This window comes from Leuciscus leuciscus (genome assembly GCF_965113295.1).
Source record: "Leuciscus leuciscus genome assembly, chromosome: 22".
NCBI classification, from domain to species: Eukaryota; Metazoa; Chordata; class Actinopteri; order Cypriniformes; family Leuciscidae; genus Leuciscus; species Leuciscus leuciscus.
Window position 1 is genome coordinate 11,476,022 of NC_138746.1, and position 27,346 is coordinate 11,503,367.

The 27,346-nt window shown below is 33.5% G+C and overlaps 2 protein-coding genes across 4 annotated transcripts in view; one reads left to right on the top strand and one right to left on the bottom strand.

The window, feature by feature from the left end:
• The window catches only part of LOC309486736 (coiled-coil domain-containing protein 172-like), a 38,587-nt gene extending 16,043 nt beyond the window's left edge, over positions 1-22,544 (top strand). For 2 of the 3 annotated variants that reach the window (XM_082154161.1, XM_082154159.1), the window contains one exon: positions 22,000-22,544. In XM_082154161.1, the coding sequence (XP_082010287.1) occupies positions 22,000-22,177 (178 nt within the window). In that variant the 3' untranslated portion in view covers positions 22,178-22,544. The remainder of the gene's footprint in view (positions 1-21,999) is intronic. The other variant, XM_082154160.1, reaches the window with a different exon arrangement.
• A 134-nt stretch (positions 22,545-22,678) lies between these two features.
• On the bottom strand, positions 22,679-26,596 carry LOC309486737 (uncharacterized protein). Its single transcript, XM_082154162.1, has 6 exons — positions 26,464-26,596; positions 26,280-26,365; positions 26,035-26,152; positions 25,613-25,731; positions 23,835-23,949; positions 22,679-23,685 (listed from the first exon to the last, which is right to left on the bottom strand). Exons 1-6 carry the CDS (start codon positions 26,588-26,590, stop codon positions 23,510-23,512), a joined length of 741 nt encoding a protein of 246 aa, XP_082010288.1. The 5' UTR covers positions 26,591-26,596; the 3' UTR covers positions 22,679-23,509.
• Positions 26,597-27,346: the final 750 nt, after the last annotated feature.

The following is a 27,346-nucleotide window of genomic DNA, read 5'->3' on the forward strand; positions in this document are numbered from 1 at the left end:
TTTTTTGTCTTATTTTTCATAAATTTCACCTTTATTGTAAGCCGCTTTCTCCTCTGTCATTTGAACGACCGGTTGACTTCCTGATTCTATGAAACCACTCCCTCAGAAACAGGCAATGGGCTCAGATTGGTTAGTTGGGCCGGTGTGTTGTAATTGGCTAAACTGCGTAGTGCATGTTGTCCGGAAACTTCACGCCCATTACCTTTACGGGCGAAAGTTGCATGTGCTCCGGTCAAATGTAAATAATGGTGTCAATACTGCCGTATCAGTTTGAGCCAGAATCAGACCCAGAAAGAGGCAATGAAGAGAGTCAAGCAACCTCCGCAAACACGGCTTTTACAAAACGTTTCTGAATGGTACATTTTTTATTATTATTATTCTATTCTATTTTATTCTAATCTACTACTATTATTATATAAGAATTTCGATACGCTGTTACTTGAAAATGCTACTGCTGCTTGTTAGCTTTTGAGATACGGTTTTCTCCTGATAAAACATTTAATATAACTGAATAAATGACTGAGTAATACCGTTTTTTAAAGTTATTGTTTTAACTTCAGCAGCTGAAGTTGGCTGTTGCGATTACATATAATTTTTTGAACTTTATACACAGGGTTCTCAAGTCTCACGCATTGGCCGTGAGACACACGCAATTCAACCAGTTCACACGCTCACACGCCACACCATGTATTTCTCACGCTGAAAAGGCAATGCCAACCAAGTTGTCCTGCAAGCTTTATAACGTTGTGTACGAGGCGCACGCACACAAAGTGTGCACGCACCGTACGTTCGTTACTAGGTAACCAACAACATCGCGCGAACGCGCTGGGTTTGTGCTGGTGTAATGCATTGGTCAAAAAAAGTAGGGTTTTTTTTTCTGACAGACCAGCCCATGAAACATGTAGATCAGCGGCCCATTGGTTCTTTTCTTGATTGACACTGGGCTGGCCCAATCACAACTTTAAACGAGTGAGCGAGCGTGCAGCAGTGTCAGTGTGTATCTGTCAAAATATTCAGCGAGATGGAGAAGAAACGCAAGGAATGTGCAGAGAAATAGCGTGAAACAATAGAAACTGGCCCTTAAAGCAGACACTGTAAACTGTGTCAAAATATACAGTATGTTTTCTGCCCTTCATCAGCTCCAGTGATGATGATGATAGTGAGGAGGATCAGGAGAGAGATGAGTAATCCGCGGTAAGCATAACTACTTTCAAAACACTTAGGCCATGTCATGAGTGTAGGAACCCATAACCCAGATACAGATTATTTCCATATCTGCATATTTGACGATTACCGCAATTCACTAGAAATTTAATGAGAGGCGTTTGTAAACCATGTTTTCCGCCAAAATAAAAGATCATGTGCTTATCTCTTTCAAGTATAGAAATAGGTACAAATCTAATTATGAAAGTTTCCTTTATTTTTTAGTGCATTTGTTTTTACAAAATATGGCTATTACGGTCATAGGATTAATATTATAACTATTATTATGTAGTAGGTGTAATGTAAATAGACACTGTAACTAAAAGAGGTTTAAATTTTTTTTTGTTTAATTTGCACACTGAATATAGTTTGGAGCTTTTAATTTTGAACTCTCAAAGTGCACCAGATTGATGGATTTAACATTAAAATGCAAAAAAAATTCTCACGAGGGGCAATTTGTTATATTTTTGTATATTTGTAATTTGAAATATAACATTAAATAGTATATTTGATGTGATGAATTGCTCTGTCATTTATCAGATTTACCAATTGTTATAATTTCAATTTGTGCTGGTTAATTATGAACAATGGGTAAAATTGGGGGGCGGGGGCGGGCCTCCATTAAGGCTCCTCCCCTAACCGCATGTGATCTCACTCCAAGCTTTTGATAAAACTTGAGAACCCTGTTATACACGTTTGTCTTATACACACAAAATAGCATCGAACTAACTGGCTATAAACAAACAGCGTTGGCATTGGTTTACGTTCTTGATCAAATCGAAAAATTACGTCATAAAATATACATGGAAAATACATTTACAAAATTAGTACATAATTACAAATTCAGGTCCAAAATGTTTGTACGTGTAAGTGGCTACTAAAGCCAGCGCTGGCATTTGTTTACGTCCTTGATAAAACTAAAACATTACGTCTGAAATTATACATGCAAACATTATAAAGTCTTACTTACAGGTTGTGGCCCAACAACTGCTGCCTCTGGTTTTAAAGTTGGAACTGCTTCCTGTTTTAGTAACAGTTTCTTGTTGAATCCGGCATTGAATTCGTGGAGATTCTGGAAGCTGTCTTCCGTAAAATGCGCAGCACAGAGAGCTATTACGATTGAAATTTTCAGGAACATAATCAAACATAAATTTTAGCCATTGTTGACGAACTACAGCGTCCGTATGAAGCCCGAACACAGAAGACCTGGCAGCTGGGTGAAAATAACACACTTTCGATGGCATGGCTACAGCTCTCCACTATAACTCTTCCTCTTCGACAAAGCCGCAGAAATATGGCCATGCCCCCTTTTTTGCATGGGTTAGTTACGTATAAAACCCGGGAAGTATCTCGTTGTAGTCCCATTCGAGTCGTTTTTGTAGGCATTAAACTTCCTGATTTTTAAAAGAGGATATCTCTGCTTACGTTGAACTTTAGCGCAGCAACTTTGCAGATACTGTTCATGCACCAACAGCAACATTACACACCATTTAAAATGAAAAAACTGAAATCACAATCAACCACCCCTTTAAAGGTGCTGTAAGCGATGACTTGTAAATGCTGTTGATATTTGAAATCACCAAAACAAACATGGCCTTACCCAAGGATCACACCCCTATCTTGATGCTTCCGTCCCCACATTATGCAGCGACTATGGCGGAATCTGCTGTGCCTGTCGCCCGAGGGTATGATGTCATCAATAAGGGTAAGCAATTTGTGTCACTATGATAATTCAGGTTGAATGTCTTATTGTTATTTAGCTCCTCTACTCCTTTTGAAGTCATCCCTTCCATCCCAAAAAACAAAAAAATGTTTTCATGAAAAGCTCCCTACATAACATGATAGTCCAAGTAACTAATATATTACAAATGTGACAAGATTAAGGGGTTTATTGCTGTCACTAAAAAACAAAAGAAAAAGGAAACAGAGGAAACAAAAGAAAAACCATATATTAGGAGCATGTTATCTCACTTTTCGGACACACTTTGGGAGTCGTTGCTTGAAACAGGTGGTGGAGGAGGTTTAGAGATTTCAGGCTTATAATAATAATAATGCAAATGAACAAATAAGTAAAGTTGACACATGAGTATATTCAAGCAAAAGACAGCATATCTTAGTTTTGTGAAACACAGCAAAACTAACGTTACTCGGGTATCAAGAAAAAATAAAGCAACCTCAGCATCAGTTTTCAGGCCTTCCCACTCCTTAAGATCTCTGCAGCGCTGGAAAGCTTTTCTGATATTAACGCGTAAGACTCTTGCCTGATCATAACCCTTCTTTTTTAAAGTTGTATTCCTCTGGCCTTTTCCTCTTTTGTATTTTATTGGCCATCTCTCTCTTTCTATAGTAGATCTGTTAATGTCTGTCTTGTGAACTGAGCTCTCTCTCCTCCCCATCATGAGTGTATACACCCCTTACTGCTGATTGGCTAAAAGTGGGTTTTGGTGTTTGGTTCAAACCACTTTTCAACAGCGTTTTTCAAAAATCGCTTACTGCACCTTTAAGGCTTGTTTTTCTCCTTATGTTGTAGCTGTAGCCTGATGAAGGAAGAGCAAAGTTGCATACCATTCATGTCATTTATGCGATTATATTCTCTCAAATCAGTGGATAAGTGCTTATTCAAGGCAAGCATCTGTTTGACATGTCAAGACATTCTACTAACTAGAAGTAACTTTGCAGCTACATGTCAACTAACTGTCATTAGAGTAGTAGACTGTAAAGGCCATTGCACACTGAGTCCGAAATTCGCATCCGAAATTTTCGCACGTTAAAAAAAATATTCGACCTCACGTTATGTCAATCACGCTTGCACACTGTCTACGAAACTTTCGTCCGTAATAAAAAAATTCGGATCGGGTTCGATTTTCTGCGTTTTTCGCATCCACAGCCAGTATTTTGAGAGGTTTTTTGGACAATTCAGAGCCACCGTACAAGCGAACGACAAAATCCACAATGGATTGAGCAGCCAATTCGATTACTAATCATGTATTATTTGGGTATAAAATATAACCTGTATACAGCTGTTCTGTCTGCCCAGCGCTTCCGCCGGCCGTGTGTGTGTGTGCGCGTGTGCGTGTAGGCTATGTGTGTGTGTGTGTGTGTGTGTGTGTGTGTGTGTGTGTGTGTGTGTGTGTGTGTACTCGTCTATCTATCTAAGTGGGGACCTTGGTGTCGTTACACACTCACTAACAGGGGACCGTCGAGCCAAGTGGGGACATTTTTCAAGTCCCCTGTTGGTCATGCTTTAAAACATGTTAAAATCAGCCAAAACACGCTCTGGTTAATTTTGTACATTTTTGACCAAGTGGGGACTTACATGTGTGTGTGTGTTTAAGTCCATACTCAGCAGCGCTCCTGTAGGCTGGAGCAGGAACTGCAGTGGCCCATTAACACACGTCGTTCACACTTCTCTATTGTCTGAATGGCTGCTGTCCTAGATAGGCTCTGAGACTGTAGAGCTGCTGTTTAACTGCTTAGTTCAGGAGCTTTCAGTAACACTTTATAATAACTGCACGCTATTAATCATTAGTTAAGCATTAGTAAACAGTTAATTCATTTATAAAGCATTAATATACACTAATAAGCAGTATATAAATGCAGTTATAAATGCTTTATTCCTGTTTTAAAAGCATATCTATGATGTGTTTAATAATTGTATTTTCATACTTTATTAATGATCAATTTATCATTTCTAAATGAAGTATAGCATCATTTACAAAGCAGTTATTTAGGAGTTGTCAGTGGTTCATAAGATCCCTTAGAAAGTGTGAGTAAATGATTAAACTAATTCAATGTACATTCATACATCATACACTTATTATTCAGACATATAGTAATAGTTACTTAGTGTGTTAATAAATGCTTTATTAACATGTATTTCTACTGTTTTCAGGTAGTTATAAAGCATTTAGTAGAGGTCAGATCACAATTTTTTGTGAGCTCATCTAAAGTGAGGACTAGTTATGCTAGTTATGTAGGAGATTTAAAGGCTGTTAATATTTCTATGTTCTCTATCATTGTGTTGTGTTGTGTTTGTTTCCTTTTTCTGTTTAGAAGATAAATGAGTCTTTAAATCTCCTTTATAAATGCTTTACTAGGCATAACTAGTCCTCACTTTTGCTCACAAAATAGTGAACTGACCACTACTAAATGCTTTATAACCCCCTGAATCTACTACATTTACTCACACTTTCTAAGTGATATTATTAATCACTGACAACTCCTAAATAACTGCTTTGTAAATAATGCTATACTTCATTTAGAAATGATAAATTGATAATTAATAAAGTATGAAAATACAATTATTAAACACATTATAGATATCCTTCTAAATCAATAATACAGCATTTAAAGCTGTATTTATAAACGGCTTATTAATGTCTGCTTTATGAATTATGATTTAACTGTTTACTAATGCTTAACTAATGATTAATTAAATGCAGTTATTATAAAGGGTTACCATATATATATTATATAATATTTTTCATAATATAACTTCAAATATGCATTTTTTTTATAAAAAATAAAATTAAAAAAACATGCCAAGAGGGGATCTACAACTCAATGTTATAATTATAATGTAATTATTATTATATTATAAAGGCATTAATAATGCGACAGATAGTATTGGCTGCCTATTAATTAAAACATCATTTCTACAAAAAAAAACAACAACAAAAAATCAATAGACATGTCCTTATTTTTCTGTTTCCTTTGTTTCTAGGATGTTGATGTACAGAGAAAGTCAGTGTTTGAAATATTGCTCAATTTAAATGCAACCAAAGATATGTCGTTCGTTACCATCCAACAGTGGACCTTTCTTTAAGATCTAATTCAAAACTTTTGAGTTGACTTGCTGCATCTGGTCATTTTGAAGAAACAAAAATGAAATACACAATTTTCTTTTAAGGTCTTTTTTCATAATATAACTTCAAATATGCAAAAAAAAAATTAAATTAAAAATAAATAAAATTAAACATGCCAAGATTGAATCTCAACTCTGAATGATCTCTACCTATACAACAAGTGGAGACTCACAATAGCCTGCAATAGAACTTTGCGTGTGTGATATATATATATATATATATATATATATATATATATATATATATATATATATATATATATATATATATATAGGCCTAGGCACCACAGATCACAATATGCATAGTTAAAAAAAAAAGAAAAAGAAAAAAGAATGACGAACATCATCAGTTATCCAAAATGTAATTGCTTGAGGAAAGACCATTTAAATCTACAACGGGGTAAAAAATACAGACGGCCCGACGGCAACAGTTCAAAAGCAGAGGCGAGAATATCCTCTTATCATTCATAATATTATTTTTCTTATTTAACGCTCTCTCTTCATAGATACTTTCTATGCTTGGTTATGCAGTCCCTAACAATTTACTTGTTACTACTTTTCTTAATAATTTCTTCTGTACCTCAGTAGCAGTTCCATACCAACAAATAATACAGAATATCATAACACTTTCAATGAAAGCACTATAAAACATCAGAAGCTTTATGTTGTGGACATTACAGCAAAGTTATTGCTTTAAGAAATTCATTCTCTGTTGTGGCCTATTAATTAAAACATAATTTCTACTCTAATAAAATCAATAGACATGTCCTTATTTTTCTGTTTCCTTTGTTTCTAGGATGTTGATGTACAGAGATATTCAGTGTTTGAAATATTGCTCAATTTAAATGCAACCAAACATATGTCGTTCGTTACCATCCAACAGTGGACCTTTCTTTAAGATCTAATTCAAAACTTTTGAGTTGACTTGCTGCATCTGGTCATTTTGAAGAAACAAAAAAAAACAAAAAAAAATCATAATATAACTTTTTAAAAAATTAAAATTAAAAAAATTAAACATGCCAAGATTGAATCTCAACTCTGAACGATCTCTACCTATACAACAGTGGACTCACAATAGCCTGCAATGGAACTGTGTGTGTGTGTGAATAGTTAAGTATGTCTTTATTTTGTAACTATAAGTTATATATATTTATATTTAGGCCTTCATAGATACTTTCTATGCTTGGTTATGCAGTCCCTAACAATTTACTTGCCATTGTTATGTGCCATTGCACTCACACATACATGTCTATATTACTAACAGACCAATGTCACTCTACACTGGCCAAGTGAGGACTCAATGAACGATGTCTATCTATACAAGTGAGGACTTGAACAGTGTGTGTGTGTGTGTGTGTGTGAACAGTGAAGTGAACTGGCAGTGAAGTCTGTCTTCATTATGTATATATAGTATATTATATAGTATATTATATATTATGCCTTTTATCATTCATAATATTTGTTTATTTTATTTAACACTTATTTTCTCTCTTCATAGATACTTTCTATGTTTGGTTATGCAGTCCCTTTAGGGTTTATAGGATTAATCAAACAGAAATAGCTCTTTAAGGTAACGATTTCAGGTCACTATAGTGACCTATATTTAGTATAGCGTAAAGCATACTTTATACAGTGAATAATGATTTTATTAATCAAAATGAACTTCGCGTCCCCAGTTGGATGGTAAAGAACGATACGTGTTTGGCTGCTTTGTACATTTCTTGCCATCACAAACACACTGTAAAGATTTTGGAGGTCAATCTCAAAATGTTATGTCGAAAAACTAAAGTGCAATAAATAATACACGCTTTAGGGTCTGTTTACACAACATCATTTTCAACTGAAAACTGAAAACTTTTTGGCCGTTCATTTCAACGAAAATGCCATTTTGGGGGCCTGACAATGAAAGCTTTTGAAAACGAGTTTTTGTGAGCTCATCTAAAGTGAGGACTAGTTATGCCTTGTAAAGCATTTATAAAGGAGATTTAAAGGCTGTTAATATTTCTATGTTCTCTATCGTGTTGTGTTTGTTTCCTTTTTCTGTTTAGAAGATAACTGAGTCTTTAAATCTCCTTTATAAATTATTTACAAAGCATAACTAGTCCTGAAATAGTGAACTGACCACTACTAAATGCTTTATAACTGCCTGAATCTACTACATTTACTCACACTTTCTAAGTGATCTTATTAATCACTGTAAACACCTAAATTTAGAAATGATCAATTGATTTAATAAAGTATGAAAATGCAATTATTAAACACATTATAGATATGCTTCTAACTCAATAATACAGCGTTTAAAGGTGTATTTATAAACTGCTTACTAATGTCTGCTTTATGAATTATGATTTATCTGTTTACCAATGCTTAACTAATGATTAATAGGATGCAGTTATTATAAAGGGTTACCATATATATTATATTATATTTCTCAAAATATAACTTCAAATTTGCATTTTTTTTATAAAAAAAAAAGCATGCCAAGAGAGGATCTGCAACTAAATGTTATAATTATAATTTAATTATTATTTTATTAAGATATTAATAATGCGACTGATAGTATTGGCTGCATATTAATTAAAACATAATTTCTACTCTTAAAAAAAATCAATAGACATGTCCTTATTTTTCTGTTTCCTTTGTTTCTAGGATGTTGATGTACAGAGAAAGTCAGTGTTTGAAATATTGCTCAATTTAAATGCAACCAAACATATGTCGTTCGTTACCATCCAACAGTGGACCTTTCTTTAAGATCTAATTCAAAACTTTTGAGTTGACTTGCTGCATCTGGTCATTTTGAAGAAACAAAAATTAAATCATTTTTTTCATAATATAACTTTAAAAAAATCAAAATTAAAAAAATTAAACATGCCAAGATTGAATCTCAACTCTGAACGATCTCTACCTATACAACAGTGGACTCACAATAGCCTGCAATGGAACTGTGTGTGTGTGTGTGTGTGTGTGAACAGTTAAGTGTGTCTTTATTTTGTAACTATAAGTTATATATATTTATATATAGGCCTTCATAGATACTTTCTATGCTTGGTTATGCAGTCCCTAACAATTTACTTGCCATTGTTATGTGCCATTGCACTCACACATACATCTCTATATTACTAACAGACCAATGTCACTCTACACTGGCCAAGTGAGGACTCAATGAACGATGTCTATCTATACAAGTGAGGACTTGAACAGTGTGTGTGTGTGTGTGTGTGTGTGAACAGTGAAGTCAACTGGCAGTGAAGTCTGTCTTCATTATGTATATATAGTATATTATATAGTATATTATATATTATGCCTTTTATCACTCGTTTTGAAAACGATGCCTTTACCATCTGCATGTAAACAACATAAACGTGAATTTGTGAAATTGTTACGTCATTCCAACCCGGTCACACTAAATGCGTCTCTATAGCACACATTGTGTTTATTGTGCAATTTATACGTGCATATGATAGGCATGGGTGGGTTTAGGGTAGGTTTAGTAGTGGTGTGTAATATGTAATATGTATTATATGTTTGGTTAGGATTAGTTTTGTAGGATGTGTGTGTATTACACTCAATAAAGTGCGTATTATATGTAAAAAAATATATTTTCGCGTAAAAATTGCACGATAAACACAATGCGTGCCATAGAAATGCATTTTCATGAGATCAGGCAGGTCATGCACAAGTATATAACATGGTCACATGCGTACTTATCATCACGTGTTCACATGTTCATGAGTATTTGAGTTTTTTTTTTTTTTTTTTTTTTTTTTTGACAAAGTAAGAAAGGTTTGGGGTGTGCTTTTAGATGGGCCTTTAAAATTTGACAAACAAATATCTTCAGTAACTGGATCTAGTTTCTATCAACTCCGTCTTTTGTCTAAAATTAAAACACTTCCTAACTGACAAAACACTAGAGATGGCTGTTCATGCTTTTATTACTTCCCATTTAGACTACAGCAACTCATTGTATTGCGGTATTTCCAAGTCACAAATCGCTCGCCTTCAACTGGTCCAAAATGCTGCAGCAAGATTTATTCACAAAAGTAGTAAATATAATCACATGATGATGATGATACATTTTATTTATATTGCGCTTTTCTGCTTTACATATAGCCTCACATTCAAGCTGGGGGCAAGCTGGGGCCAGTTGTACTGTTAGAGGGGCCAGTTTAGACCTTATTGTTGTCATATCATTTTCTGCACTGCACTATAGGCATTAACAGGCAAAATACCATGATTACCAATCATTCAACAATGTATTTGCATTGCCATTGTATTTTTTAAATTTGCATTACATATTCAGAATCAGTCACATTAACTGCATTCTACGATTTTTGTGTTTTTTTTGCAAAAAGATCAGCAAATTCATCTAGATTTAAGGCCTTTGCCCTCCTTGACTCAATACTTAGAACACCTAAATTGCTTAATCTGTCATCTGACATTGTGGACCTGAGATAGGTTTTCACCAGCTTTAGTGCATACAATATAATATACAATTAAATTATGCTTATTTTAAATGTATTGTGCAGGCTAGGTATAAAAAATATAGGAAAAACCATGATAATATGAAACGCTTCAAAACAGAGCGCACAAAGCGCGTATGTGCATCGCGGGTGCAGAATGATGTGCTCAAAGCAACATGGAGTCACAGTGTTCAGCGCTGCACAAGTGCGCATTTAAAAGTTCACGGCACAAAGCGAAGAAATTTCGAGCGCACAAATCCTAGTGTAGCCTATATCTGTCCAACAGTTTATTGATCATTTGTTTCTTCACATAGTGAAGTTTTAAATTCCAGTTATTGTGCGTTTGATGCCGATTCATAGTCCTTGTGGTGTGAACAGGCACATGGTAGCGAGTCGTTTTAAAACAGCAACAAACATAAAATACAAATACACAAAATAAAGTCATTTTATGCAAATCCACAGCCTTTTATCTACAGATCAAGCATTATAATGTGTATATATCATATTGGAGATAGTTTTACCGTGCATATATATAACATAATATAAATTAACATTACAAAAGTTAATGATAGTACATTTCAAATACCTAAAAATTGACAATTAAGTGATTTTGTTCGAGTCAAAAATATTACTTAACATTAATGAACCAACGGTACACATTTTTTACTTTAGCAATCTTATGGGTTGTGGTCTCTCAGACATTGGCAGTAATAAAAATACAATAAAAACATAGTTTCCCTTTGGACTTAAATTACATATCTTTGTGGTATACGGTAGAAATATTGCACATTTCAGTCTAGCTTAGGTTTTTTAAATAAATAACACAGTCTTGGAAATAATATGTAAGCATGTGCAAATAAGCCTGTATAGTAAATCAAGTTCTGTTGGTCTTTGTGTTTAAGTGAGAAATTAATTCATTTAAATTGAAAGATCTCAATGTTTATAAGATCTTTCAATTATGTTTAACAGTTTTGAGCGTATAAAAGAGTGTATAAAAATGGGCTCTGAGTTTTGGCAGTGGTTGTGTCTAAGTGAAATATGTAGTTTGGAAGATGTAGTCACTGAATGCATTAATACAACATTGAATGACACAGACATTTGCAACACTTCTACAGTAATACCGTAGTAAAATATTTTCAGAATCTAAAAAATTAAATACTATCAAAACAATTAGATGTAGCTGAACACATACAGGTATTAATCTTTCAGTTTCATCACCATCTATAAAAAGGGGAAACTTGGGGGAAATGTGTACTGTACTGTAAACAATGACCATGTGACATAAAATGCTGTGAATTCTGAACAACAGAAAACAGCAGAAATATGTTAGAATTCTACCCGTTATTTGTGTGTTTTTTTTTTATTTAACGTGTGTTTTTGGGGGGTAAAACCTTTTCTAGTGTTCTGGAAGAATGAGTTGATCTGAGAATGAAGTTTCAGTGCATTTTGAATGTGAAATGAACTGCTGTCAAGCTGTAAGTTGGTTTGGAGAAGATATCATGGTCTTTTAACCTGACATCATTTAAGACATCATTTAAGACTGTGGTATAAATGATTGAATGATTTAACCATAACTCATTACTATCCTTGATATTCTAAAATAGGTATTTTTCATGTGTATGTAGACTAGGGTGTGTGATATTGAGTTGTTGCACTTCCCCCCCACACGCAATTTACATATCAATGCAGGAAGGCCTTAAAGGCCAGTGTTTTTCTTAGGTGAGAAAACTGGCCAACAACCCCCAGAGTCCTGTTACCAATATCTGTGCAACTTCTCAAATACACTAGAATAAACTAGAGAAAACGCTGGGATTTACCCTGCCAAATTAAATTAAATTACAGGTTTTTACAATCGCTAAGACACATTTCTCAATATTTAGGTACATTTTCAAAACTCTTCACTCAGTTCTCCTAACCAACTTACAGCTTGACAGCAGTTCATTTCTCATTCAAAATGCACTGAAACTTCATGTCTCAGATCAACTCATTCTTCCAGAACATTAGAAAAGGTTTCACCCATACACTTAGTGATACACTTTGTCACACATAAAACAAAAAAACACAAACAACAGGAGCATTACACAATGTTTTCTTTTGTAAAATGCTTTCATAAAACAAGAATGACACTATCTACTGTTTATAATTCACTGCAGTTGATGTTACATAATCCTTTTTGATTACATCCCAGTTATCATCTATGATAATATTGAGCAGGTGGATACCTATAAGTATCTAGGTGTGGTCATTGATCGTTCATTTACTTGGAAAGCCAACATTGATTATCTTTGTTCAAAATTCCGGCAACGATTGTATTTTTTTAAGAAGACTTAGGCTGTTTGGTGTAAATCAGAGAATTATGCAATTATTTCATTATGCCGTTTTAGGTAGTCTTTTAAATTATAGGATGCAAACTTCATATGGCAATCTTTCGGTCCAATTAAAATCACAGCTTGCATGTCTTGTGAAAACTGCAATGTAAGTTATGGGTGTAAGAGAGTACTCATCACTTCAATCAATTTACGAATCGTGGATTTTTAAAAAAATGCACAGACAATAGTGAATGATTCAAGCCATGTTTTATTTCCAATGTATCAGCTTCTGCCATCATGGAGACGGTATAGAGTCCCACTGAGTAAGACCGTTAGAGTATCTATTAATATGTTAAATAGCAAGATGTAGTTATACATATATGTAGTTTTAAACTCTTTTTGGTTTGTGTGTGTATGTATATGTTGTGTACTAATGCAGCTTTGAGTCCAAGACAAATTTCCTGAAAAAGGACAATAAAGTAAAGTATACTAACAAACTAACTTTTTAACATTACTGTACTAAAATATTCCTAAGTTTCCCCTTTTTTATAGATGGTGATGAAACTGAAAGACTAACACTTACATCTAATTATTTTGATATTATTATATTTTAGAATCAGAATATCTATTTCAATGTGATATTACTGAAATAAATTTTTAACAGTTTAACAGTACTATTATTATTAACAGTTTTAAAAAGAGTATGTAAACGTGCAAATTAACCTGTATAGAACATAAAGTTCTGTTGGTGTTTGTGTTTAAGAATAATTAATGTAAATGGAACAAAATGCATTCGATGACATCTTTCAAAGCAGTGATCCACAGTTTAGCTCACATAGACGGATGGTGTGATCACTGTGTGAAGAGAGTTTTGAAAAAGTGACTTTAGAATTGGGAAACTTACATTTTATTTGTGTTTGGAATAATCATTAATTTAGTTTCATTGTAAACATAGTGCTAAACAAGTAAACAAGATTTTATATTTAAATATTATATTATAATATATAATACTGATTTCAGAATTGTGCAAGGTGTATTTTCCGGAATCTCTGTGTGAACGGGGCTTATGTGAGCCAAACTATGGATCATTTATTATTGCTTTGGCAAAAAAATAAAATAATTCTCACTTAACACAAACACCAACAGACATTTATGTTCTATACAGGCCAATTTGCAGATGTTTACATTCTCTAATCAAAACTGATGTTCAAAACCTAATATTTAAATTCTGAATCTAAAAAAAACAAAAACAAAAAAATTATATTTAACTAAACACCTATACAAGTGTTAATCTCAGTTTCATATTTTTGTACAGTATTGTAAACGTGGATAATGTAACATTAACTGCAGTGAACAGTAGATAGTGTAATTCTTGTTTTATTTATTTAAAAAAAAAATTTTTACAAAAGAAAACTTTACAAAATAAATTTGGCAGGGTAAATCCCAGCGTTTTCTCTAGTTTATTCTAGTGTATTTGAGAAGTTGCACAGATATTGGTAACAGGACTCTGGGGGTTGTTGGCCAGTTTTCTCACCTAAGAAAAACACTGGCCTTTAAGGCCTTCCTGCATTGATATGTAAATTGCGTGTGGGGGGGAAGTGCAACAACTCAATATCACACACCCTAGTCTACATACACATGAAAAATACCTATTTTAGAATATCAAGGATAGTAATGAGTTATGGTTAAATCATTCAATCATTTATACCACAGTCTTAAATGATGTCTTAAATGATGTCAGGTTAAAAGACCATGATATCTTCTCCAAACCAACTTACAGCTTGACAGCAGTTCATTTCACATTCAAAATGCACTGAAACTTCATTCTCAGATCAACTCATTCTTCCAGAACACTAGAAAAGGTTTTACCCCCCAAAAACACACGTTAAATAAAAAAAAAACACACAAATAACGGGTAGAATTCTAACATATTTCTGCTGTTTTCTGTTGTTCAGAATTCACAGCATTTTATGTCACATGGTCATTGTTTACAGTACAGTACACATTTCCCCCAAGTTTCCCCTTTTTATAGATGGTGATGAAACTGAAAGATTAATACCTGTATGTGTTCAGCTACATCTAATTGTTTTGATAGTATTTAATTTTTTAGATTCTGAAAATATTTTACTACGGTATTACTGTAGAAGTGTTGCAAATGTCTGTGTCATTCAATGTTGTATTAATGCATTCAGTGACTACATCTTCCAAACTACATATTTCACTTAGACACAACCACTGCCAAAACTCAGAGCCCATTTTTATACACTCTTTTATACGCTCAAAACTGTTAAACATAATTGAAAGATCTTATAAACATTGAGATCTTTCAATTTAAATGAATTAATTTCTCACTTAAACACAAAGACCAACAGAACTTGATTTACTATACAGGCTTATTTGCACATGCTTACATATTATTTCCAAGACTGTGTTATTTATTTAAAAAACCTAAGCTAGACTGAAATGTGCAATATTTCTACCGTATACCACAAAGATATGTAATTTAAGTCCAAAGGGAAACTATGTTTTTATTGTATTTTTATTACTGCCAATGTCTGAGAGACCACAACCCATAAGATTGCTAAAGTAAAAAATGTGTACCGTTGGTTCATTAATGTTAAGTAATATTTTTGACTCGAACAAAATCACTTAATTGTCAATTTTTAGGTATTTGAAATGTACTATCATTAACTTTTGTAATGTTAATTTATATTATGTTATATATATGCACGGTAAAACTATCTCCAATATGATATATACACATTATAATGCTTGATCTGTAGATAAAAGGCTGTGGATTTGCATAAAATGACTTTATTTTGTGTATTTGTATTTTATGTTTGTTGCTGTTTTAAAACGACTCGCTACCATGTGCCTGTTCACACCACAAGGACTATGAATCGGCATCAAACGCACAATAACTGGAATTTAAAACTTCACTATGTGAAGAAACAAATGATCAATAAACTGTTGGACAGATATAGGCTACACTAGGATTTGTGCGCTCGAAATTTCTTCGCTTTGTGCCGTGAACTTTTAAATGCGCACTTGTGCAGCGCTGAACACTGTGACTCCATGTTGCTTTGAGCACATCATTCTGCACCCGCGATGCACATACGCGCTTTGTGCGCTCTGTTTTGAAGCGTTTCATATTATCATGGTTTTTCCTATATTTTTTATACCTAGCCTGCACAATACATTTAAAATAAGCATAATTTAATTGTATATTATATTGTATGCACTAAAGCTGGTGAAAACCTATCTCAGGTCCACAATGTCAGATGACAGATTAAGCAATTTAGGTGTTCTAAGTATTGAGTCAAGGAGGGCAAAGGCCTTAAATCTAGATGAATTTGCTGATCTTTTTGCAAAAAAAACACAAAAATCGTAGAATGCAGTTAATGTGACTGATTCTGAATATGTAATGCAAATTTAAAAAATACAATGGCAATGCAAATACATTGTTGAATGATTGGTAATCATGGTATTTTGCCTGTTAATGCCTATAGTGCAGTGCAGAAAATGATATGACAACAATAAGGTCTAAACTGGCCCCTCTAACAGTACAACTGGCCCCAGCTTGCCCCCAGCTTGAATGTGAGGCTATATGTAAAGCAGAAAAGCGCAATATAAATAAAATGTATCATCATCATCATGTGATTATATTTACTACTTTTGTGAATAAATCTTGCTGCAGCATTTTGGACCAGTTGAAGGCGAGCGATTTGTGACTTGGAAATACCGCAATACAATGAGTTGCTGTAGTCTAAATGGGAAGTAATAAAAGCATGAACAGCCATCTCTAGTGTTTTGTCAGTTAGGAAGTGTTTTAATTTTAGACAAAAGACGGAGTTGATAGAAACTAGATCCAGTTACTGAAGATATTTGTTTGTCAAATTTTAAAGGCCCATCTAAAAGCACACCCCAAACCTTTCTTACTTTGTCAAAAAAAAAAAAAAAAAAAAAAAAAAACTCAAATACTCATGAACATGTGAACACGTGATGATAAGTACGCATGTGACCATGTTATATACTTGTGCATGACCTGCCTGATCTCATGAAAATGCATTTCTATGGCACGCATTGTGTTTATCGTGCAATTTTTACGCGAAAATATATTTTTTTACATATAATACGCACTTTATTGAGTGTAATACACACACATCCTACAAAACTAATCCTAACCAAACATATAATACATATTACATATTACACACCACTACTAAACCTACCCTAAACCCACCCATGCCTATCATATGCACGTATAAATTGCACAATAAACACAATGTGTGCTATAGAGACGCATTTAGTGTGACCGGGTTGGAATGACGTAACAATTTCACAAATTCACGTTTATGTTGTTTACATGCAGATGGTAAAGGCATCGTTTTCAAAACGAGTGATAAAAGGCATAATATATAATATACTATATAATATACTATATATACATAATGAAGACAGACTTCACTGCCAGTTGACTTCACTGTTCACACACACACACACACACACACACTGTTCAAGTCCTCACTTGTATAGATAGACATCGTTCATTGAGTCCTCACTTGGCCAGTGTAGAGTGACATTGGTCTGTTAGTAATATAGAGATGTATGTGTGAGTGCAATGGCACATAACAATGGCAAGTAAATTGTTAGGGACTGCATAACCAAGCATAGAAAGTATCTATGAAGGCCTATATATAAATATATATAACTTATAGTTACAAAATAAAGACACACTTAACTGTTCACACACACACACACACACACACAGTTCCATTGCAGGCTATTGTGAGTCCACTGTTGTATAGGTAGAGATCGTTCAGAGTTGAGATTCAATCTTGGCATGTTTAATTTTTTTAATTTTGATTTTTTTAAAGTTATATTATGAAAAAAATGATTTAATTTTTGTTTCTTCAAAATGACCAGATGCAGCAAGTCAACTCAAAAGTTTTGAATTAGATCTTAAAGAAAGGTCCACTGTTGGATGGTAACGAACGACATATGTTTGGTTGCATTTAAATTGAGCAATATTTCAAACACTGACTTTCTCTGTACATCAACATCCTAGAAACAAAGGAAACAGAAAAATAAGGACATGTCTATTGATTTTTTTTAAGAGTAGAAATTATGTTTTAATTAATATGCAGCCAATACTATCAGTCGCATTATTAATATCTTAATAAAATAATAATTAAATTATAATTATAACATTTAGTTGCAGATCCTCTCTTGGCATGCTTTTTTTTTTATAAAAAAAAATGCAAATTTGAAGTTATATTTTGAGAAATATAATATAATATATATGGTAACCCTTTATAATAACTGCATCCTATTAATCATTAGTTAAGCATTGGTAAACAGATAAATCATAATTCATAAAGCAGACATTAGTAAGCAGTTTATAAATACACCTTTAAACGCTGTATTATTGAGTTAGAAGCATATCTATAATGTGTTTAATAATTGCATTTTCATACTTTATTAAATCAATTGATCATTTCTAAATTTAGGTGTTTACAGTGATTAATAAGATCACTTAGAAAGTGTGAGTAAATGTAGTAGATTCAGGCAGTTATAAAGCATTTAGTAGTGGTCAGTTCACTATTTCAGGACTAGTTATGCTTTGTAAATAATTTATAAAGGAGATTTAAAGACTCAGTTATCTTCTAAACAGAAAAAGGAAACAAACACAACACGATAGAGAACATAGAAATATTAACAGCCTTTAAATCTCCTTTATAAATGCTTTACAAGGCATAACTAGTCCTCACTTTAGATGAGCTCACAAAAACTCGTTTTCAAAAGCTTTCATTGTCAGGCCCCCAAAATGGCATTTTCGTTGAAATGAACGGCCAAAAAGTTTTCAGTTTTCAGTTGAAAATGATGTTGTGTAAACAGACCCTAAAGCGTGTATTATTTATTGCACTTTAGTTTTTCGACATAACATTTTGAGATTGACCTCCAAAATCTTTACAGTGTGTTTGTGATGGCAAGAAATGTACAAAGCAGCCAAACACGTATCGTTCTTTACCATCCAACTGGGGACGCGAAGTTCATTTTGATTAATAAAATCATTATTCACTGTATAAAGTATGCTTTACGCTATACTAAATATAGGTCACTATAGTGACCTGAAATCGTTACCTTAAAGAGCTATTTCTGTTTGATTAATCCTATAAACCCTAAAGGGACTGCATAACCAAACATAGAAAGTATCTATGAAGAGAGAAAATAAGTGTTAAATAAAATAAACAAATATTATGAATGATAAAAGGCATAATATATAATATACTATATAATATACTATATATACATAATGAAGACAGACTTCACTGCCAGTTCACTTCACTGTTCACACACACACACACACACACACTGTTCAAGTCCTCACTTGTATAGATAGACATCGTTCATTGAGTCCTCACTTGGCCAGTGTAGAGTGACATTGGTCTGTTAGTAATATAGACATGTATGTGTGAGTGCAATGGCACATAACAATGGCAAGTAAATTGTTAGGGACTGCATAACCAAGCATAGAAAGTATCTATGAAGGCCTAAATATAAATATATATAACTTATAGTTACAAAATAAAGACATACTTAACTGTTCACACACACACACACACACAGTTCCATTGCAGGCTATTGTGAGTCCACTGTTGTATAGGTAGAGATCGTTCAGAGTTGAGATTCAATCTTGGCATGTTTAATTTTTTTAATTTTAATTTTTTTAAAAGTTATATTATGAATTTTTTTTGTTTTTTTTTGTTTCTTCAAAATGACCAGATGCAGCAAGTCAACTCAAAAGTTTTGAATTAGATCTTAAAGAAAGGTCCACTGTTGGATGGTAACGAACGACATATGTTTGGTTGCATTTAAATTGAGCAATATTTCAAACACTGAATATCTCTGTACATCAACATCCTAGAAACAAAGGAAACAGAAAAATAAGGACATGTCTATTGATTTTATTAGAGTAGAAATTATGTTTTAATTAATAGGCCACAACAGAGAATGAATTTCTTAAAGCAATAACTTTGCTGTAATGTCCACAACATAAAGCTTCTGATGTTTTATAGTGCTTTCATTGAAAGTGTTATGATATTCTGTATTATTTGTTGGTATGGAACTGCTACTGAGGTACAGAAGAAATTATTAAGAAAAGTAGTAACAAGTAAATTGTTAGGGACTGCATAACCAAGCATAGAAAGTATCTATGAAGAGAGAGCGTTAAATAAGAAAAATAATATTATGAATGATAAGAGGATATTCTCGCCTCTGCTTTTGAACTGTTGCCGTCGGGCCGTCTGTATTTTTTACCCTGTTGTAGATTTAAATGGTCTTTCCTAAAACAAATCTAATTTAAAAATGTTTGATAACTGATGGGTTATATATATATATATATATATATATATATATATATATATATATATATATATATATATATATATATATATATATATATATATACATATACATATATATATATATATATATAGAGAGAGAGAGAGAGAGAGAGAGAGAGAGAGAGAGAGAGTTACATAATGAAGGCAGACTTCACTGCCAGTTCACTTCACTGTTCACACACACACAGCTCCATTGCAGGCTATCAAGTCCCCACTAGTATAGATAGAGATCGTTCAGAGTTTCAGGTCCCCACTTGGCATGTTTTTTTTAAAATAAAAAAATGTATATTTGAAGTTATATTATGAAAAAAGAGCTTAAAAGAAAATTTTGTATGTCATTTTTGTTTCTTCAAAATGACCAGAAACACTAGTCCCCTCTTGGCCAGTGTAGAGCGATAGTCCCCTGTTAGTAATATAGACGTGTATGTGTGTGTTTGTGTGTGTGTGTGTGTGTGTGTGTGTGTGTGTGTTCGCGCGCGCGCCCATACCTTAGACATATACTGCCAGTGTCTTTTCAGGATCGATTGGTTCACGGAAATTGGTGGTCTTCTTTTTGGCTCCAGTATCGCTAGCAAAGCATCAAACTGTTCCACTGACATTCTGAGGTAAATTTTGAATCGTTTGGGATAATTTCGCAACTCCTTGATAAGGAGGTGAAACTCCTTCCTCTCGGCGCAATCTCAGGATTGGATGGACCCAATATTTCCTCTTTCTTTTTCTCTTTTTAAGAAGAAAGAGGGCAACAAAAACAAAATCATCCTCACTGCTTGACGAATCCATTTTGTATTTTTTGCGTTTTTTCCCGCACAGGTTTAATAAATACGCATCGGACTCAGTGTGCAAGGTTTCTGTGCGTGACGAATTTTAAGGCTGACGAACACGAAAAAACGCATACGAAAATTTCGGACTCAGTGTGCAATGGCCTTAAGCTTAACATTTGCTAACACTTTATTTTGATGCTCCTCCAACAGACATTCTACTGACTAAGTAAATTAATTTATGTTGCTGATGTGGCGTTAACTATCTAAGTCATTGATTAGCATATTCTGTCATGATAATCTATAAAATCACTCGTGTGGGAACTGTTGTAAGATGCCTACAGAGTGACATGCTATTGCATTTGTGTTAGGTACTGTATTGCATGTGAAAAGACGGATGCGACAGTTTGAGCAGACTCACAAATGTGCTCAACTACAACAACTCTTCCTCTTCTCAACATGGACCGTGTTCCCGGGGGTGGGGTTTATGTACATTTTAGGGTTGGTGATGTCACTAACCCGGGAGGAATGCCGTGTAGTCCCTACCTTAGTGCTTAATAAAAATAAAAATATCTTCCTTAGCTTTGAACTTTGAGCGTTGTAACTTTGCAGATGTTGTTTATGCTCAACAGCAACATTACACACTAACTAAAGTAAGTAAAGTGAAATCAAGTTTTTTTTCCATGGTTCTGCAGTTTCAGCAGCAGCTCTTTTGAATATTGGTGTAGAAAACACAATTTCACATCTTTCACTAAGTGCATTCAAGAACATTTTTTCTGTTATTTTATCTCTCTCAATACAGTATAAAGTATTAACTTGCTTGTAGGATTGAACAAGATTAAAGATTTACATTAAATTAAACTAATTTTTAAATTAAATGAAAGATTTGAAGATTACAAAGACATTAAAATAGCTAGTGTCATTTTAAGATTGTATTATTTAGCTTTGGGCATCATGATTGGCTCTTCCTGCATGAATGTGTCTGTGTGTGCCATTTAGACTCAAGAAAGAGCTGGAGTTATATAAAGAAGAAGAGCTTGAGCTTCTGCGAGAGACCCTCAGCTCTGAGATTCACTCCCTGCGACTGGTAACTATGTGCTTTCCAAACACAATGATAGAAAAAATGGGCTTTCTCATTGACGCTGCTAATGCAATCTCCTTATATACCCAAAGCTAAGGCACCAAGGAAGCATTTTAAGCACTTTAATCTGAAAAATTTAGTCTCTTTTTCTTTTCTTTGCAGAAGTTGGCACAGAAAGGCATTTTGTGTTGATGCTGGGGACTTCAGTCAGACTTCAACGTATGCTTGAAAAACCCTGTTTCGTAGGCTTATATCTGTCATTTTGATTGTTGACTGTTTTGTTTTGCCTGGGAATGATTTAATTTTGTTGGACAGACTTCATATACAGTGTAACCAACATTGTAACAACTTTAAATGATGTGATCTGTAGTTTTGATCTTGCTTATTTTGTACTGTTAGAAAAGCTTGAATAAATCCAATGTGTTGAACTATACTAGCTCTTTCTAAAGTAGAAATCTTCCTTTTCTATAGATACCTGTCTTCATCTCAAGCAAAGATTTTGTGATTCTGTGTTTCAATATGTATTCACATACAAGTACTTTAAATGCTGACAACACTGGCATCTAGTGGTCCTTTTGCAACAATTCAGCCAAACAGAACATTTGAATGCTTTTTAATATCCATGTTTGAAAATAAAAGGGATGCGTACAGACTGAATTGGATTCATATTAATCCTAAAAATAGGCTGCTTATTTGTAAAGAAATGCTTTAATATGCATTTTGGACAGATGGAAATGGACTGAATAAAATGACACAATTTCTGATCCACATGCAGCATTTGCGAATGAAATAAACAGGGGCAGATTCATTGGCCTTAGGCTATGATTGGTTAAGTTGGATGACTTGTGCACATCTGCCATTAATCTGATCGGTCTGATTCTCGTCACGTCAGCCACGGAAATTAAATCGTCTGAATCCCCCTTGTAATAGGCTGCTTTATTTTTCCATTGTCTGAGGGTGATTAATTGTATACTATAAAATTGTTTAGAAAAACATGACTAATGTCTGAAGATTTTCTAAAACTCTCCAGCCCAACAATTAGAGCTAGAAAAATATATATTCTTTGTAAATGATTCTGCCTGTGCCAGCTTGCTCGTTATGTTTTACCTTTGTCATCTACTGTGGCATTTCCATACTGAACCTTGAATACATTCATTGTTCAATTTTAAGTAATTAAATTATTGTGGTTAATTTGATTTGAGCACATTATTCACAACATATTTATTAATGTTTCTTCATCACACCACTAGGTTCTAATTTCCTTAAGTGTTTTATTTTCTACAGTTTACATTTTACTAATGTTTTTGCACTTCCATGAATCATACTTTACATTCTGTGGCCCAAAAAAAAAACAGGTTTCTTTCAAATTTTATACCCAGCACAAAGCCAGTCCTGAACACTTCTTAGAGCTCCTTGAATCTTTTTGTTCTAGCCGCAGAAAAGGCTGAAAGACTTTAATGATTGTGTGATGCCTGCCATTTCCAGCTCTGATTGGAAGATGCTTGTTATATTCCTCAGTAGTTTTTCATGGCTCTTTGTTTTGTGACAGTCATGGCCCTTAGGGAAGTAGGCAGAGGGGGCTCCTGATACCGCAGTGTTGGACTCTTCAAAGAAATGTAGGAAAACACCTTTTTCAGTACACTTAAGCATGCAATACTAGAGTATTCAGAATTTCCATTAAATAATGTAACCTTTGAACCTCACAGATTGCTTCATTTATAAATCTCAAATTGGACAAATGTGCAAAACTTACTGTCGCATATAGCCAGCCTGTTGCCACCAATAAACTGTGTTGTCCATTTGTGTTGTGTGGCATCACTGCATTCCTCGAACAGCCGTGATCTTCTAAGAAAGTTGAAATCATAACCCTGTTTGCATGGAAAGATTAAATATAGAAAAATAAATGTGTTGTTTTGTCATGATGGTTCGTACCCTATTGGCCTGGATTCTGGTTTTAAGCTTTTTGTCAATATCTTGGGTTGTCCACTGGGAGGTGCTGATGAATCATTGGGTTCTGTCAATTGAAGTCTGTTAAACACATAATGTGTTTACTTCACAAACTTGCAAATACAACTATTTGGGCCTGTCCCAATACCCACACTTGTAGTGTTTGAATAGTGTTATAAAAATGCAAGTGAAGTTTTTACATAGCTTCATTTATACATTTTGATTTTCAATACTTTGCACTTTAAAATAAACTTCTAAATGTCTCCAAGGTAGTCTGTGTGTAGAATATGGTGCGTCCAATTAAGTGATAAAATAAAATGTGCAATGTTTTACTCCCAAATTATATGTAAAAACATAATTAACACTCTAAAGTGTTTTGGGATTTACTGTCCGTAAGCTTTGGCATTTATCAGACCTGAAACAAGCTTGCCACTTACTTGTCATGTGCACTTGCTCTTAAGTGGCCAAGACCGCAAGTGAGGGCATTGGAACAGGTCCTAAGAGAACTGGGCTATAGTATATCCGTAAATATGTAAGTCCTATAACCTGCACCAGTTTGTGTGTATTTTACAAGGTCCCTGTGGATCTTAAAAAGTCTTTGGTTTTATCAAATTTAAAATCATAAAAAGCCTTAAATATAAATGGTATTACAAAAGCCTGAATTTCAAGAGGTCTTAAGGCTTCTGTACACTGCAGAGTTAAAGCTGCTCTGTGCCTGCTCAAAATGCTGTGTAAAGGCATAATGCTGCATAAAAGACCAAATTATGCCTGCTCTGACCCACCTCAGCTCCTAGAATCAAAGTATACAATTGAAATCGCTGTGTAAGTGCATTTATGCCACCTCTGCTCTGAGCAGGAACCTTGGCAGTGTAAATTTGGTAGCGGAACACCGCTTTATTTCTGCTGTTCCATAAACACCATCTGTCAGAGATTTAATTTTAATTCAGCGTATCTGCTGTTTTTGTCCAGACCAATGTGAGGATCGAACCATATTTTTTGCATTGCTTACATGCATTGTTTTAATTGTTAACTGGAGGAACAATAAGAAGCTAATGTGCTTCCTAATCGTAGAATAATAGGGTATCTAGAATATTATATAATAAAAATGTTAATGTGTGTGTATATATATATATAAATTAATTGTCATATATATAATATAATTATATTGTATAGTATAATATTACCCTCCCCAATATGGTATTAATTAAAAAAAAATTGCAGACCTTAAAAAAATATCTTAAAAGCCTTGAATTTGATTTAAAATGAAACCTACAGATACCATTCTAACATGAGGATGTAGTTAATAGTGGAAAAGTTAATGTATTTTATAGTATGCTTGAATAAATAAATAAAAATCATTATGCCGTTTAAATTTTAATTGAAAGTTAATCCAAAATGTGTTTAAAGCACAGTACTGAATCTGAAAGCATATGTTTTTTTATTGAAAAAAGAATTATATATATATATATATATATATATATATATATATATATATATATATATATATATATATATATATATATATATATATATATATATATATATATATATGTGCTCGGAAATCAGTGAGACTAATGTACATACTGCATTGCACATAGGTTTGCAGTAGATCTTTTTCATATCCGTCAGAGGTGCACACAGCAGTCCTCCATCCTCGGGCAGTGTTGGAACTGTGCAGTTTTTTGGCATTAACGTCCGTAACTCTGCAACGACAGGATATGTTTGTACTTTTATGGATATAAATATTAGCTGTGTTTTCCTAACTAAAGAAATAGAATATATGGTACACATCTGATAATTAGGTGCTGTGCTATATTTGTCATTTTAAAACATATTAGGATAAGTGATATACGGCACTGTGTTGAAGTTGGAAAAATAGCATAGCATGTGATATATGCTAAAATATTAAGTAACATAAGCTGAAAGGATGTGATGGGTGTTTCTTTTATTTCTTTGATATGTTGTTTGGAAATGTTGTTTTTGGAAGGAGAGATAGACTGAATTACCTTTGTTTTGTTGCTTCTGGATGATATCAGTCAGCATTTGTAGTTGATTAAAAATTGTTGCGGTTTGATATGTTGTCCATATATCACAAATAATTGTTTCCAAACAATTTTTCAATTCCTAAAAAAAAATATACAATTATTTATATATATATATGCTGTGCCTGCAATAGTCCAAACTGAAAGTACCATTCTTTTATTACAATTGTTTACATAGTGTTTTAGCTGTTGATACAGAGATGCTGTACCTGAAGGTTTCTGTTGATTATCTCAAAAGAAAATTCAGTGGAATTGCAGGAAGTATTCTGTCCATGAGCTCTAGTCAAGAGAAATGCTGTAAAAGAACCACAAAGACATCTCAAAATTGTCATAGAGAAATTAGAATAAATTCATTTAAGATTTAACATGAAGTATAACCAAAACAATGCTTACCAAAGAGCAAGAAAAGCATCTTCAATGTTCTGCTTATTGTTGTAGATTTCATGTTGTTTGTGCTGTTGGGAAAATACTGTGATGTTAACCTCTTAATCTTTCTATTTGGGAAAATATATTGCATCATAGGTTAATGTACGCTCACCTTGTTGACCAAATTACAACACACCTGTCTTGAGCAATCAGAAGTTTTTGAAAGAGTCATATTAGTAGTTCATTTTGAATCAGACAACATGCTTTGCTTCCACTATTCAAATAGAATAGAGTAGACTAACTGCCAAAACAACAATTAGTCTGGGAACCTTTATAACTTCATTTTTTGTTTTCCACATCTGTTTGCTTTGATGTGATTTGCACCCTGGATTACAGAGTTTTTTTTTTTTTTTTTACTTAACAGTCTGTGGTTTAGTACGTTTTAAAACATAGTATTCTTAAAAATATGTATAACAACATATTATTATTATTATTAACATTTATTTAACCAGGCAAGTCACTTAAAGGGAAAGTTCACCCAAAAATGAAAATTAGCCCATGATTTACTCACCCTCAAGTCATCCTAGGTGTATATGACATTCTTCTTTTAGACAAATACAATCAGAGTTATATAAAAAAAAATCCTGGCTCTTCCAAGCTTTATAATGGCAGTGAATGGCCTTTCTGTTTTGTCCATAAAAGTGCATCTATCCATCATAAAAGTGCTCCACACGGCTCCGGGAGGTTATTAAAGAAAAATACCCATATTTATAACTTTATAATCTAAAATAAAATACTACGCAAGTCGACTTGAGCCACAAGAGTAACGTATGTATGATGTAGGAGTATTGTAAGCTTAGACGCCTCTCGCGGTTTAAACAAATAGGGCTGTGCAACAAACTGAAGCTCC

Excerpts from the sequence above, each read along its gene's own strand:
- LOC309486737 (XM_082154162.1), bottom strand. The coding sequence starts at position 26,590 with ATGATGCAATATATTTTCCCAAATAGAAAGATTAAGAGGTTAACATCA. Across the intron at positions 26,366-26,463 it reads GATGCTTTTCTTGCTCTTTG|CATTTCTCTTGACTAGAGCT; the intron begins GTAAGCATTGTT and ends GTTCTTTTACAG. Across the intron at positions 26,153-26,279 it reads TAATCAACAGAAACCTTCAG|GAATTGAAAAATTGTTTGGA; the intron begins GTACAGCATCTC and ends ATTTTTTTTTAG.